At 38.5% G+C, this 15,297-nt stretch overlaps 1 protein-coding gene across 2 annotated transcripts; it reads left to right on the top strand.

The window, feature by feature from the left end:
• The first annotated feature begins 227 nt into the window (after window positions 1-227).
• snx25 (sorting nexin 25) lies at window positions 228-14,727 on the top strand. Of its 2 annotated transcripts, none has more exons than XM_061787823.1 (22): window positions 228-416; window positions 684-1,380; window positions 2,654-2,738; window positions 5,662-5,878; window positions 6,350-6,522; window positions 7,885-8,071; window positions 8,760-8,830; window positions 9,405-9,595; window positions 9,706-9,837; window positions 9,941-10,090; window positions 10,182-10,307; window positions 10,437-10,601; window positions 10,800-10,931; window positions 11,276-11,416; window positions 11,542-11,655; window positions 11,987-12,064; window positions 12,352-12,435; window positions 12,508-12,625; window positions 12,816-12,882; window positions 12,987-13,168; window positions 13,300-13,400; window positions 13,488-14,727. In XM_061787823.1, exons 2-22 carry the CDS (start codon window positions 1,036-1,038, stop codon window positions 13,551-13,553), a joined length of 2,925 nt encoding a protein of 974 aa, XP_061643807.1. In that variant the 5' UTR covers window positions 228-416; window positions 684-1,035; the 3' UTR covers window positions 13,554-14,727. The 2 variants fall into 2 exon arrangements, with proteins under 2 accessions (XP_061643807.1, XP_061643808.1); XM_061787824.1 differs by having other exon boundaries at window positions 231-375.
• Window positions 14,728-15,297: the final 570 nt, after the last annotated feature.

Below are 15,297 nucleotides of genomic sequence, written 5' to 3'. Positions count from 1 at the left end.
GAGACTTATTATTAGTTTGTGTCAAATTTATTTCAGTAGGACACTTCCTTACCCATTCTAGAGCCGATACAAGCGTTTACATTTGTGTGCACTTGATTATTTTAATCGCTTTTTCTTTACAGTTTTTTTTTTTCGCTGAGCACATCTACTATGCTATTACTGCAAGCTGTCCCGTCCGCTCGGAGTGTGCTGATTGATATAACAGACACACCATCTGGCACTAACACCACAGCTGATTGGCTGTGGCTGACGCTGTATCGCGTTCAGACAGATTGTCGTTCAACTGGAGCTCGATGAGAAATTACAGCTTGTTTTTAACTAACTGTCGCAGACGATTTTTCGCTGTACCAAAGCTCCTTTTTTAAAATTTAAAATGTAATTGCATTCGCCCGACTAATTCTTATTTGAGGAGGGAGGTAAGGATGTAATGTTGTCGACCACTCATTTGAAAGGATATTAAAATAGCTAATGTTAGCTGGTGTTGCTTATTAAAAAGAGGAGGCTAGCTGGCTAGTATTGTAGTTGCAGTTAGCTTTTTGGCTAACTCGTGAATGTGTTTGCGGATTATTAAAGGAATATTTGTGCCATGTTGGTCATAGTCAACAACAGTTAACATCGTGTATTAGCCTTTCGCTCTCCGGGTTAACACAGCCACTAAGCTACCTCTGCCATTTGTTTCCAAGGTGACGGTGCTTGTGGCTACATTCATCTCATTCCGCCGGGTATCTTTCTACAAGACGTGAGCCACTGTCGATCACTCAAGGTCAACCGTGGTGCTGCCTAGAGGGACCATACTGTGGATGACTCAAGTGACGGTGCAGCGTGGCTGTGGTTGTAGCCGCCGGGCCGATGTTAGGAGGGGAGGGGGGCGACACAGCGGAGTAGGGTCGTTCAGGAGATGCCGCTCCTTGAACACTATGTTGTAGTTGAGGGGAAAGAAAAGTATACCTACCTCTCTGACTCGACACTTGGACAAGGGAATCAACCTTTCTGCTCAACCAGCAGTGGCACATATATGGATGGTGGGGTCGCAGTATGCCCACCCCCTCATCTATTACAACAAAACAGATTGGAGGTTGCATCGGTGCAGGAGAGGGGCCCATGTTTGCCAGCTCTAACTCTTCTCTTAGCTCCTCTTTCCGTTTTCTCCCAGCTTTCTTTCTGGGTGTGGTGGCAGCAGTAGTGTTACAGCTGTCATGGGGAGGCCTGTCCCTTACATCTTTCTTCTTGAAGCTCTTCATCTATGTGTCATTCGCCCTACTGTGTTTCCTGGCTGGGAGCTTTGTTCTGCTTGTCAGGAAAAGTCCTCTGAAAGTCAGCTGCTTTGACAGACACAATAGGCATTCAGTCCAACAGCTGGAATTCTTCAACAAGCTCATGGTAAGATGCTGCTACCTCCTTAAACTAAGACACAGATTCTCTACTTCCACCAGCCACAGCATTCAGTACCTTTGCACAATAAAATGCAGTTATTCCCAACCAGGGTGCAGTGGCACACGTGTCCCTTGAGAAAAAATTATTAAATTGTACTTAATTTGTCCCAAAAATATTATGATTTACTAATATATATTTGTTTATCTATCTATGGCAACGATGTATAGTGACAGGGAGAACCATTAAATGGTGTTCTATTAGAGGGCAGAAGATACTAATAAACCTGTTGCCATTCATACAAAAGAAGAAGTCATTGCTTTTTCCGACCACATCAGCTTTGTGTTCAATTAAACAGGTCCACATTCCGCACAGAGTAAGTCAGTTTGTGAGTAAATCTTTTTTTCGGTACTCTTCATAATTTCTGTGTGGTCATGTGCCGTGAGATTTTTCTAATGTAAAATTGGCTTGCCAAAACAGGTTGGGAAACTGTGATCTAATGAGTTCTTACTGTATATAAACTGTGTCAAAGAAATCAGCCTATTTTTTAATCACTGATGTGCTGATTTAACTATCTTTATTTCTGGTGTTGTAGTTTGCAATGGAGTAGAACTGCACAGCATTAGACTAAGTTTTGTCTAATATTTTTCTCCCTCTTAGTTAAATGAGATGTTAAGACCCACGATGCAGTGCCGTTCTACACCACTACAAATAACCTGCATTGTTTAATTAACTTTGTGACAGGCCCAATCAAAACTGACCAATATTTTAATTGAAAAAGCTGTTTTTTATACAAGTCTCGTGTAACCGTACCTAATTGTTATGGCCGATGGATGTTAGACATTGTTGTGTTCCATCAGCTTGACATTGTGGGGCTGAACTGAACTAATGCATTGGTTTCGCTGAGATCACGGTACATTTCTAAAGGCTTTTCTGTTAGATTCATTTTTGAAAAGGGACCATGTGCATTCATCGCCAAAGAACACACGCTTGTGCAATTTGGCTGATTCATTCTAAGGACAGTGATCATGTCTGCTGTCTGGATTTTACGGCCAGCAAAACAGTGGCTGTTTTTGTACACGCTTGTGTTTAAAGACTTATGTTGCTACTGGAGAAAAACATTTTAACATATTGTATGCATTTTCTTTTAATGTAGAGCTTACAGGACAAACTGTCAATTCTAGCCTACAATTTTCGCTCTAGCACGTATCCCCCAACTTTGATTTTTCTGTTTTACACTGTTACTGACTGAAGGGAATAAACTGATGCTGACTTTTTCCAGACTCGATTTTTGGCCTCAGTACAAGAATCGAGCCAGAGTCGGAGGGTGGTGGTGTCACACAATTTGGACAAAGCCCTAAAAGAAGGTAAGATTTGAATTGTGCTTTTCTTTCTTATTTACTATGACAATCCGCAGGATGAAACTAAAGTTGTAGATCCTGTGCATTAATATTTATTTGATGTTACATCATCATCGACACTCTAACATCCAAATATTGTACTAGCAAAGTTTCTCTCTTTGGGAGTCACGAGTCCTTATACTCCCTTTGTTTGTTGTGTAAATGAAATCTAGAGCTGTATTTCTATGTTTTAACTAATAATTCTAATGTTACATTAGTGTATTAGCCCGTCAGCCAAGTGTAATTGCTGGCAATCTTCTCTGTTCTAATTCATCCCGCAGCCACACTAGTTAATTCCATTTAAGTGAATCATCATGTCATTGCTTTTCTTTTGCAATACTATTTTTATTTTATTTCTTTTGCACCCTAATGATGGTAGTATTCCTGTCATTTCTCGTGTATAATGCACTTTTGTTCCCAAAATAATTGTCGAAAGTAAATAAGGCGCATTATACATGGGTAGACTTTCACATTTTATAAATGTATGCCGCCCTCTGGAGGTTATGAAAAATCTGTACACTTTCATTCCAATATGCCAACGCCTCCGAGAGGTTATGAAAAAGTTGTACACTTTCATTCTAGTATGCCACCTAGAGGTTATGAAAAAGGTGTAGCCTACACGTACCCCCTGTTATTCCAATATGACAGGGGGTACGTATGACTGCATACATGTACAATTGTGCTCATAAGTTTACATATCCAGGCAGAATTTGTGGATTTTTAAAAAAAATAATAATAATTTATACAACTGATGACTGAACAACAACATTAATTTCTTTATGGTTTTGTTTAATGATAATGCTTTTCTGAAATGCTTGACAGTTTAATTTGAATCCCATTAAAATAAAATTAAATGTGTTTCACCTGGTCCTTCATGTTTTCTTTAAAGAATTGTACACATCTTACAAATTCTGCCTGGGTAATCAAACAAATGAGCACAACTGTGTTTTCTCATTTACTAAATAAACATAGGGCTGTGAATTTCAAAAAAAGAGCAAGTAAATAAAAAAGTATTGTGTGTTCAAATAAAGTGCTTAACTTCAGAATAATTCTTTGAAAAACTAACAAAATAGAGATAATACTTCATGTTTTGATCATATGGGTAGAAACAAAATCATGCATTGTAAAAATGCATTATACATAGGTTGAAGGGTTTTCCAGAATGTTGAGGTCAACTTTGGGGGTGCGCATTATACACGAGAAATTACAGTACTTTAAAGGAATACTGTGTATTACGGCTACTTTTAGACTCCGTCTGGTGTTACACTATGAGCTATTACTTTACGCGAGGAAATTGTAGAATGTGGTAAACTATGTGACAACAACCTCAACTTCTTAAAAACTGCTGACTTATGAATCTTTGTTCCTACATATCCTCACAACCAGACACTGATTTTTTGTTTTTTTGTTTTTTTTAAACTCTTAGGGTTGTGTAACCCACATGCAAAATGAGTCGTGAAACTAAGAAGCAGTGCCTTCCTTATTTACACAGAGGATGTGTATTTGAATCTGCTGCATGCGCTTTTAGAACAAAATAGCATTGGTAATATCATATGTAGTTGATTATTAGTTGAACACTACACTGGGTCTACACTACACTATTGTTGCTGCTGCTGCACACAACATGTACTGTAGTTAAGGGGATCTGGGAGATTCAGTGGGTATCAGAAGTATTAGGACAGTGAGGATAAGTGGTATGGAAAATTGATGGATGGATGGACTTAGTTTTTAAGCTTTTGTCTTTATACACTAGAACAATAGATTTGAAATAAAAGAATGATTTGAAGTGTAGACGTATAACCATCAATTTTAACATTGATGAAAATATTTTATACTAAATGACTGCCTAAATCTGCACTGTGATGTGAAGAGTTTTGTAGCATTATGATGGCTGAACGTGAGCAGAGAGTATATTCCCATACACCTCAGTTTGTCATGTTTCTTCTGTCAGCAGTCACATTATCAGCAAACACCTTTCAGCTCCTTCCAATAGCAGCCATACATGACTATCATATCTCTGCCTCCACCTTGTTTGAAATGTAATGTGGAATGCTTTGGCTCATGCATGATGTTCCTTTCTTTCTCTCAGCTTATCATTCAGCATTCATTTAATATCTGTTCCAACAATCTAACGCCACTTTTACTTTTTTCAAGATGAAGTCTATTCAGACTATTCTTTCCTCGAATGTTATCAGTGGTTTGCACAGTGGTTTGTTGTAAACCCTCTGTATTTAGATTCATGAAGGTATCTCATGATTTTAGATTTTGATAATGATAGACCTATTCCTGACTTCTGTTGATATTGTGAAGTAGTTTTACTTCCCCAAGAAAAAGTTTTTTCCATCATCTGTTACTGTGTAAAGTAATGTAAGACTTTAGAAGGCAAATAAATGCAATATTCTTAAATGACAACTCCATGGCTTGAACTTAACCCAACAGAGCATGCTTTTCAATTACTAAAAAAATACTTAAGACATAAAGACTTACAAACATGCAGAAAGTGAAGGCAGCGGCAGGTAAGGCCTGGCAAAGGGAGGGAATTCAGAATTTTGTGATATCCCTGAGTTACAGGCTTAAGCAGTCAATAGAATTAAAATATTCATCCAAATATGAAAATTGACAATTCTTTTTATTTAAACATACACAGGAGGAGGGTGTACATAGCTGGGAGACAGCTATTTGAAGGGGTAATGGACTGTGAAACTCTATGTGCATTCACTTGTTAAATATGTCTCATTGTACAACTTGTATATACAGTAATGTGACTATATTTTTAGCTTTGCCACCCAAATGATGGAGTTTCTTTTGATATTTTCTGTTCCCAGCTGTGCTAAAGTGTATGTCTTGGACCACAAAATATATTCAATTAAGATATTTGGTCTCCCCACAGTGTTGGACTATGCCTACAGAGACTACATTCTGTCCTGGTACATTCCTTTGAGTCGCGATGAGGGCCAATTGTACTCCATGCTGTCAGAGGACTGGTGGCAGATGATTGGGCAGTTGAGATGTCGACTTGCTGATATAGATCTTGTTAACGTGGTGTGTTATGACACCATCCGAATTTTACATGCACACTTCACTGGCCTCAAAGCTGCATCTGCAAGGTACACACTTTTACCCATTGTTAATAAAACAAACAAACAAACAAAAAAAGCAAAAACATGCAGAACATGAAAGAATGCAGCAGAGTGCAAACTTTTAGTAAAAAGCTTCTGTTGTAGTGTGGTGTAGTAATGTAATGATGTAACCATCACCTAATTTTTCCACTCTGACTCACTGGCCGTTCTGTTTATGCTAACACTCTACACTCACTTTCTGTTTATACACACATGTTCACCCCACACAAAACATGGAAGCGTTCACTTAACACCTAGGTCCATTATCATGATAAGCCAGGCCAGACTTAATATCTGGTTTCTCTTTTTTGTGTAAATAGTTTACAATTAAATATCCATCAAAATTCAATGCAGTTTTTTCGTGTCAATATCAACAGGGCTTGAAGGAGTTAATGTTAAGATGACAACTTACCTGTCCTGTTCCCTCTTCGTTGTGTGTCATTTATAATGTGTGTAAAGACCGGATGAGGGAGCTCGGCCGTTTCCTCTCCATCCATGTTTGGTTAGTCCAGAGTCAGAGCTGGCCTTCCTCCGCTGTGTAGCCAGAATACTGCTGCTATGTCTGCTGCCGCAAAAGGATGCAAAGTCTCACACGCTACGCTGCTGCCTCACTGAAGTCATCACTACTAAAGGTATTTGACCTTGTTTATTCGTCAATGTGTGTGATTGTAGATCAATACTTTTACACAATAATGTGGTTGCAGTGTGTGCATAGCACCTTTCTATTTTATAACTAAGTTCAGTTTTTTGGGGGTATGAGTTCTTTAGCATAGATTATTTTACACTTGAGACTGAGTCCCGGGATGCACATGTCATGGAAACAATGAGTCCCAATCCGGGAACAATGAGTCCCTGCAATTTATCATCACGGAATACAAATACAGTAATCCTCTGCTTTATCACGGTTATTGCTTCGCGGTACCGCTATATTGCAGATTTCTATTAGTTGTTACTCTTAAAAAAAAAAAAAATATATATATATATATATATATATATATATATCTGATTGGTTTAGAGACCACGATGATGAAACCCATCGTGTGTCCGCTTTCAAGTCGCGGAAATGTTTTTTTCTTCCTCAAAAGACTAGGCACCTGTACGCACCCCATTTTTTATTTATTTGCTGCACCATTCAAAAATTAGGGCACATGTGCGACCAAATAAATCTCACTGTAGAGTCCTGTCTGGTCAAAAAAAAATAAAAAATTCTCTGCGTCATAAGACCCAGATTGATCGTACTTTATGCGTTCCTGCTAAATTTTGTGCGTCTCAGACGTGGGACGCACACCAAACGAGATCCCTGCTTTGGTATGGCCCATCTTGACCTGCTGGCAGTATTTGTTCAATCAAAAGTGTTCTTGATATGTCAAGTTTGTGAGCGCATCTCCTGCTAGCTCACCTAAGAGATTTTTAATTGGATATGGAATGATACATTTGTGTGAAAAGTCCATAAATGTATCTTGTTTTAATTTTTAACATCACAAAACCTTGAAATCAGTGGCGGTTGTAGCCTGTTTTTAGCGGGGTGGCCAGATGAGGTCCAAGGGTATTTTCAGGGTGGCCGGATCCATCCTTCAATGACGACGGGTGCAGTCTGCAAATTGTTTTGTAAATGTCATTTCGTCCCTGCCCCTACCCTAGAACCGCCACTGCTTTAAATTTTATGAGGATTTTTAGTATTTTACGTTTTTTTTATAACCAATGCAAACTATTGTCACATTATGTAAAGCACACGAAATATTTTCATCTGCAGCATTAAGGAGTAAACAAGTGCAATAACCAAAAGTATTGTCTCATATTTTTGTTCCGAACTTGTATTGGAGATTTGTTGTTACAAAATAACGCCACCTGAGACGTCATATTGCAACATTTGTATATATGTCAACTAAAGCTTTTTTTTTTCTTCTTTTCTCCCCTTTCTCCTCCCTCCTTCAGAGAATTTGATAACACAATGTTTTGCTTTTTGTCCATGTGTGCACCTGCGTGTACTGCAGTGTTGAAGCCTTTGGTGGAAGTTCTTAGCGACCCTGACTCCATAAACAGAATGCTGCTGTCTCAAATGGAGCAGCGGGAGCAGCAGGCTGAGCAGCAGAAGAAAGCTTACACCTACGCTGCCTCTTATGAGGACTTCATCAAACTGATATCAACTTCCACAGATGTCATTTTCCTCAAACAACTCAGGCATGACACTGAAATAATGCACACCACAAGCACAATAGATCAAATGGTAGGACACTGTGAAAGATGTGAGCCTGCTGTCCTTCTATACTGAGTGTAGTGCACACAACATGTTTAGCAAATCGCGTTAACAGCTCATCATTTTGCTGCTGTGGGCTGAGGTTTCCATGGGAGCAGTCAGTGCCTCCGAGGCAATATGAGACACCTCAGCGTATAAAAAAAGTCCTACTGCAATTTCGTGTCATTAAGGATATTTGCTACCGCCAGACTTATTACTCCTATACCAATTGCGTTCTCATTACAGTATGTTTCAAAAGTTACAGAATGATTGTGCATGGAATATTTGTTGTACAGTGGACCCCCGCATACTCTCAGTTCAGCACCCGCAGATTCATTATTTCTTTTTTCTATTTTTTCAAAAAACGTTTTTTTCTCTCTCTCTCTCTCTCTCTCTACTTTTTTTGGGGGGGGGGGGGGGGTGCAACCCCAAAAACGCTTAATGGTAATTTATCCCTGCCTATTCAATACTTTTTTTGCAATTATAATGGGTGTCACTCAATCCCGGATTTTCGCTATACATGGTACAGCCCGATCCCTTTACCTCGCAAATAGCGGGGGTCCTACTGTATTAATCCCTACATCCCAAGACACCTCTTTATGTACTGGACAGCCTATCTTTTCCTTCCTGCAGGTATCAGATAGTGGTAGAAATTATTCATGCCACTACCATAAGCAGCCTGCCTCAGCTCAAAAAACAGAAAGGTACTATTTATTGTTTCTCAAGATTATTTCTTTGATTTCAAATTTCAGTCAGACGTATTGGCTTACTTTTATTTTTGTGGTGTCATTTTTCATCTTGAGCTGTACTAAATTTGGTACTTAATATTAAGTGTTAGCTTCATCAAGGAGGTAATATTTAGCTTTTGTTAATAGGTTGACAAAAAGTATCCCTTCCAATTTGGGGCATCTGAATACTATAAAAATCGGTTGTTCTGCAGCGTATTTTTTCAGGGGTCAGGGCTCTAAAGCCTCTAGCTGTTCTTGAGTTTCACTTGATTCAGTTTCCGTAGTTTAATATTCTTTTCAAATGTATTATACAGCCTTCAATACCACATTAACCACATCCTGTTGCTAAAATATGACTTGCTGACAAAAGATTACGCATCAGTGTAAGACATGAGGGTCTTGTAAATTTTAGATCTATTACTGAAGTAATCAGTACTTAATTGAAGTTCTATTAGCAATTGTATTTTTTTCGTGAACTATTTAGCGTGCTCTTTTGAACACTAAGTAATTTTGTTCCATATTTCTGTATCTCTCACACATGCACACACAGAGCGTAAAGGCAAAGAATCAGCAGCCATGAAGGCAGACCTGCTAAGGGCCAGGGATATGAAACGATATATCAATCAGCTGACTGTTGCTAAGAAACAATGTGAGAAACGTATCCGTCTGCTTGGTGGACCAAACTATGAGAATAATGAAGATGGAGGAACTGATGACACGGATGAGCCTCTAAGTCAGAGGGTACTATTTTTGATTGAAAGTCTGAATTAATATTACATTGGTGAAGTTGCTTATGATTAAACCGAACCCCATTTGTCTTATATCTGTCTTTTTTTTTTTTACATATTCAGATTCTCTTGTTTGATGACATCATATGCAATCCAGGTTACAGGGAACATTTCAGAGATTACATGGAGAGAGTTGATAAGAGAGCTCTGATAAGCTTCTGGGAATTGGTGGAAACACTGAAAACTGCCAACAAGGTGACACACTAGCCAAAATATTCAATATACTAACTCAGCCAAAATTTGAATACAGTAAAGTGTACAGTATGTGGGTGTTTCATTTCTTATTCATATTTAACAGAATGAGGTGCCCCAAATTGTTGGGGAAATCTACCAGAAGTTCTTTGTCGAAAGCAGAGAGATTCCAGTGGAGAGGTTTTTGTTGAAAGAGATCCAACAAAGTTTAGTGGGAAACAGAGGAACTCAAGTCTTTGTGAGATTACAGGAACAGGTAAAATTTCCACTCATCACAACTATGAGCAAAAAAGCCCAGCAATGTCAAGATATTCTGTAATATCAGTTTTGTCTTTGTCATTTTCTAGGTGGCTGAGACGATGAGGGAGCGTTACTACCCTTCCTTCCTGGTTTCGGATCTCTATGAAAGGCTTATCAGACGAGAAGAGCAGCACAGCCAATCACATTGTAGTCCTGAGGAGAAGGAAGAAGGGGTTAGACACATGCGCAGATCCCTAACATGAATGCACAATATCGGCCCATGCTTTTGGTGTTTACATTCCTCCTGGTCGTATGCAACTGAAGTTTTATGTCTTATGAAATTCTTCTGTGTTGTGGTGTAGTGTCGGGGTCTAGATGCTGGAGACGAGGTGTGTGACGAGGGCAGTAAAGGAATCAATGAACAGGCCAGCTACGCTGCAACTAAACTTCGGCACCTGTATGACAAATTGGAGTACAAGAGACAAGCCCTGGGATCGATTCAGAATGCACCCAAACCAGATAAAAGGGTAAGGAAATACCAATAAATGGTTAGATAGCACTATTAGAACTAATGATCAACCTCTTGAACTATGCGAGAATGTGGATTACATTCAACCAATAGATGGACATAGTCTGCACAAATCTTGGCATCTGCAAATTATGAATGGATTAATTTACATGTACTCTAGTTTGGCATGCTGGCTAAACTGCATCTGTTTTTCTAGATTGTGAGCAAACTAAAAGAAGAAATAGGAGCCATGGAGAGAGAGCACAGTGAACTTCAGCAACATATCATTCGGACTGACTGGTGGTGTGAAAACCTGGGTCACTGGAGGGCTACCATTACTACTGCTGAAGTAATTTCATTCAGATGCAATAGAGGACTCGACCTGCACATAATTAGTCAACTGATTTCCAACATCATTCTTTTATGAATTTTTTTTTTTTTTCGAGAAGATTAGGTCTTACAATCTTGACTGACTTTGTGACAAATATTTCAAATACTTTTTTCCTGCAAAACAACACAATCCAACAGCCATTCTCTTCAAATCCAAGCGTTGACAAAAGAGAGTGCCTTTTAATCTGGTATTATCTCATGGGGCATTGCATACTACAAGGTTTTGTGGAAAATAGTAAAATTTTTAGGAATTTGAAAAAGGTAAAAACAATTGTAGACCTAAAGAATGTCTATCTGTCTCAGGCTACAGAGGAAGGCGGGGAGACTGTAGCTTGTTACAGTGTGTGTGTCAACCTGTTGGAAGGTGAGGAGACAGTTAACAGTCGCTGGAGCGTTCAAAGAAAACTAACTGAGTTCCATATGTTGCACCGCAAACTGACTGAGGTAATACATTATCAAACCTACTAATTCCAGTACCACATGGAAATATATTGTGATGTACATTACTTGTGGTAGTAATGTGACTTATAATATCTTTGTGAATAGTAATTTCAGTCTTGTTCTCTCAGTGTTTTCCATCATTGAAGAAATTCCAGTTACCATCCCTCAGCAAACTGCCTTTCAAATCCATTGACCAAAGGTTCTTGGACAAAAGTAAAACCCATCTTAATACCTTTCTACAGGTAAACATGAAAACTGTAAATAATGTATTGTTACACTTACACCAACATTTAGAATGTTCCACAGCATATATTTGATTAAATAGTCTGATTTAAGTATTTCCTTTTTCTACATGTACATTTTTGAACACATTGTAGTAGTTTTTTTTTTTCTCTTGTTGCTTCCAGGAGGATGCTCAACAAGATGAACAATTAAATTAATAAAATCTAATACTGTAGATTGACTTGAAATCAGTCTTAACACTTTCAATTGAGCTTGTTTGGTTCAGGGTCGCTCAGTGGCCACAGTGATACTGACCATATCAGCAATTTATAAAATTTGCTACGTTTGCAGCGTCTGCTGACAGATGAGCGATTGTGTCAGTCAGAGGCTCTCTACGCGTTCCTCAGCCCGTCTCCAGAACACCTAAAGGTAACCAATTATTCTCATACTCTTATTTCAAAGAACCAACAACACGTAATCGGTTTTGTCATTTTTGTGGTTTTTAGCTAACACCAAATTTTTAAGTTAACTTAATTGCTCGATGTTTTTTATATTCTCTTAGTGATGTCATAACAGACTGAATGAATGGGTGTCGTCAAGGGTCACCCGGCTGTTATTTAGGTTTAATATAAAATTAATTCATTTGGTGTTGAATGACATAAGCAATACAGTATCTTCATCTACCTTCATGTCATGCTACTATGTGATGTTTGAAGGTGATGTCCATTCAGAAGAAGTCTTCTTTCTCTCTGGCCTCCTTCTTGGAAAAACTTCCTGGGGATTTCTTTTCTCATACTGAGGTACCAACTCATGGAGGACTTCTGGCTGTAATTTGGATTGTGAGTGCCACGTCTTGTCATTGTTACTTACAGGAGGAGGCAGACGACGACAGCGACTTGTCAGATTACGGTGATGAGACAGACGGGAGGAGAGACGCCCTGGCTGAACCTTGCTTTATGCTCATTGGCGAGATATTTGAACTCCGAGGAAGTGAGTGCATCACATTGTGCCATCACCTCTTGTCACTTGAATCGCACTTTGTTGATTTGAAGATTGTCTTGATGTCAGACTTGCTTTTGCTCTAGTTGTCTATTTCAGAAGGAAAAATGAATTCTGTATGCCTCTGATCACCTTTCATGAATATTTATTCAAATGCATGTATTTCTGTCCATCTACTCAGTGTTTAAATGGGTGAGGAAAACTCTTATTGCACTAGTCCAGGTGACATTTGGACGAACTATCAACAAGTGAGTACAAGTAAAAAGTAAAACTGATATGCATAACAAACAATAAATAGATTAAAACATTATTGTGAATATGCACTTTAACGTTTTGTCCTCCCCTATTCTAGACAGATCAGGGACACTGTGAACTGGATCTTCTCTGAACAAATGTTGGTCTGTTACATCAATGTCTTCAAGGACACTTTCTGGCCCAACGGAATTCTGGCACCACATGTCAATGTCCGAACTGATGCTGAACGCACTGAAACCAAGGAACGAGCTCAACAAAAACTGCTTGACAATATTCCAGGTAGCAAATAAAATGTGTTTGTACATTATATCAAAAAGAGAAAATGAGCTAAGTTGATTTAAGTTTGAAACCTGGATGCAAGATTCATACTGACTGATAACTTTTTCCCAATCTTTCTTTTTGTTTGTCAGATGCATTAGCAAACCTAGTGGGCCAACAGAATGCCCGTTATGGCGTCATCAAGGTTTTCAATGCCCTGCAGGAAGCTAGTGCCAACAAACATCTTCTCTATGTAAGAACACTAGTTTTGTTAGTATTGCAAGTTTTTTTGTCTGTGCAAGCGTAACCCTTTTGTCTTTTATTTATTTATTTTTTACAGGTTCTGATGGAAATGTTACTTAAGGAACTGTGTCCTGAACTCAGAGTAGAAGTTGACACCATATGAACTTGTTGCAGAAAGTACTGCCAATGATTGGGATGAAAGGATACCCAGAGTTGGAAAAAAAAAAAAACAGTTTGGATATTGTTTCGGTGACAGCTTTCAAGCATTCCCACTTTATTCATCTGTTTGTTTTCTCGTCTATCATAATGGCAACTTTAAGATGCTTTCTACTGTTGCCTGGGAGGAGGATGTTGTGATCCTTTGGCAACGTCAATGAGGTCAATGTTAGAGTCCACTTCTTGTATTTTACAGGTCTTTGCACAGGTGGTAGCATCTCCAGAGCACACAATAAGCCTTGAAGATTAGTTGAGTGTGATGGGAACAAGATCAAAAGTGTAATTTCATTGCTGGTGAGAGTGACAAAACTGGCATACTAATGAAGAAGTTTGTGTGATTTTCTACAATATGCTTTTTGAGTGGTTGTATAAAAAATGGTACACTGAGGGGAAATGTGCTATGTTGGCACAGACTTAGCCTTTCTGAAGTTAACCGATCATTACCTACCAAGATAGACTGACACAAAGCAGTTGTGTTGGCCATTAGGCTCATTCGACTTGTAAAATTTGGCTGTGAAATGAGAAAGTCTTGGGACTGGCAAGCAATAGAAAGGGACTGATGTTTATTCTGCTACAAATTGGAACTGCACAGATATAGATTTTCACTCAAATGAGACTAACTACACAGTTCACATTTGTTCCAAAAGGCTGACATTCCCTCAAGAACAATGTGTGAATTCACATTTTGACACTGTGAGACCCACTTCTCCTTTATTAGCAGCAAACACAAGGTCTCTTTTTAAAACCAGCTAAGATCTTCTTGACAAATCACTCTGATCTAAAGATGAGACAGCAGAAACAAGTTGTGAAAGTAAAAGACTTGGTTGTTGAGTCATGTTCAAACTGATATGTAGACCTTGATTAAATGCAGCAAAGACATGAGGTTCAGGTTGCTTGTTGCCATTCTAAGGTGACAAATGTATGAATTCAACCTTTGAACATACCTGCTACACAAAATCTGAGCAACACTTGTGTTCTGTGATTCTTGTTAAGGCTTATAATTGTGCAATATGCTATGTAAAAGTCATTGTGATTATTTTATTTATAATTATTGATAGATTTTATTTTTACGCAAAATTGTTTAGAGAACATTTATATAAGCAATAAATTGAAAAAGAAAACTTGTGGTATTTCTTTTCCCCTTAAAAATGGTTTTTAAAAATTTGAGATCTTCGACTTGACCATACCAATTATTGTGCTTTCAATTATCAAACCACTGATCCAAGGTGAATAGCAGTAACATGGAGCTCTCGTCCAGATGGACTGAACTATCATTTAAATATCTTGGATAAATAGCATTTCCTATATACTGCCAACATATTCTCCACGACATGGTTTGTAAAGCGTGTAATTTTACAAACACACACTTTAAACTGTTTTTTACATTTTTATAGTGTGGAAGAAAGGTTGAAAAGTTTGCGTCGACCCCTCTCGGCAGATTTTGGCCTCAGCAGTATCACAGTAACACTGGTTGCCACCCACCCAGCAGATTTGGATTCTGTCAAGAGAAGCTTGTGTCAATGTATAGGAAGTAGACCATGGTGCTTTCGAAATAAAAGCTAACCGTGAAATAGTCTTTTTTTTTTTTCTTCTTCTTCTTCTTCTTCCCGTGTGCGTTCCGCGATTATACGGAGCCCCCTGGTGCCATGGTACGAGGGGAAAAAATATTCATTGACAATCTCCCTGTGATT

The sequence above is a fragment of the Phyllopteryx taeniolatus genome, chromosome 10 (genome assembly GCF_024500385.1).
Source record: "Phyllopteryx taeniolatus isolate TA_2022b chromosome 10, UOR_Ptae_1.2, whole genome shotgun sequence".
Classification (NCBI taxonomy): Eukaryota; Metazoa; Chordata; class Actinopteri; order Syngnathiformes; family Syngnathidae; genus Phyllopteryx; species Phyllopteryx taeniolatus.
Note: the sequence above shows the minus strand (reverse complement) of the source record. Positions and strands in the feature narration are given on the sequence as shown.

Bases quoted from the DNA above. Each gene is read 5' to 3' on its own strand.
- snx25 (XM_061787823.1), top strand. From the start codon at position 1,036: ATGCCCACCCCCTCATCTATTACAACAAAACAGATTGGAGGTTGCATC. The intron at 10,602-10,799 runs GTAAGGAAATAC...CTGTTTTTCTAG, and splicing joins CACCCAAACCAGATAAAAGG to ATTGTGAGCAAACTAAAAGA. The intron at 13,401-13,487 runs GTAAGAACACTA...TATTTTTTACAG, and splicing joins CCAACAAACATCTTCTCTAT to GTTCTGATGGAAATGTTACT.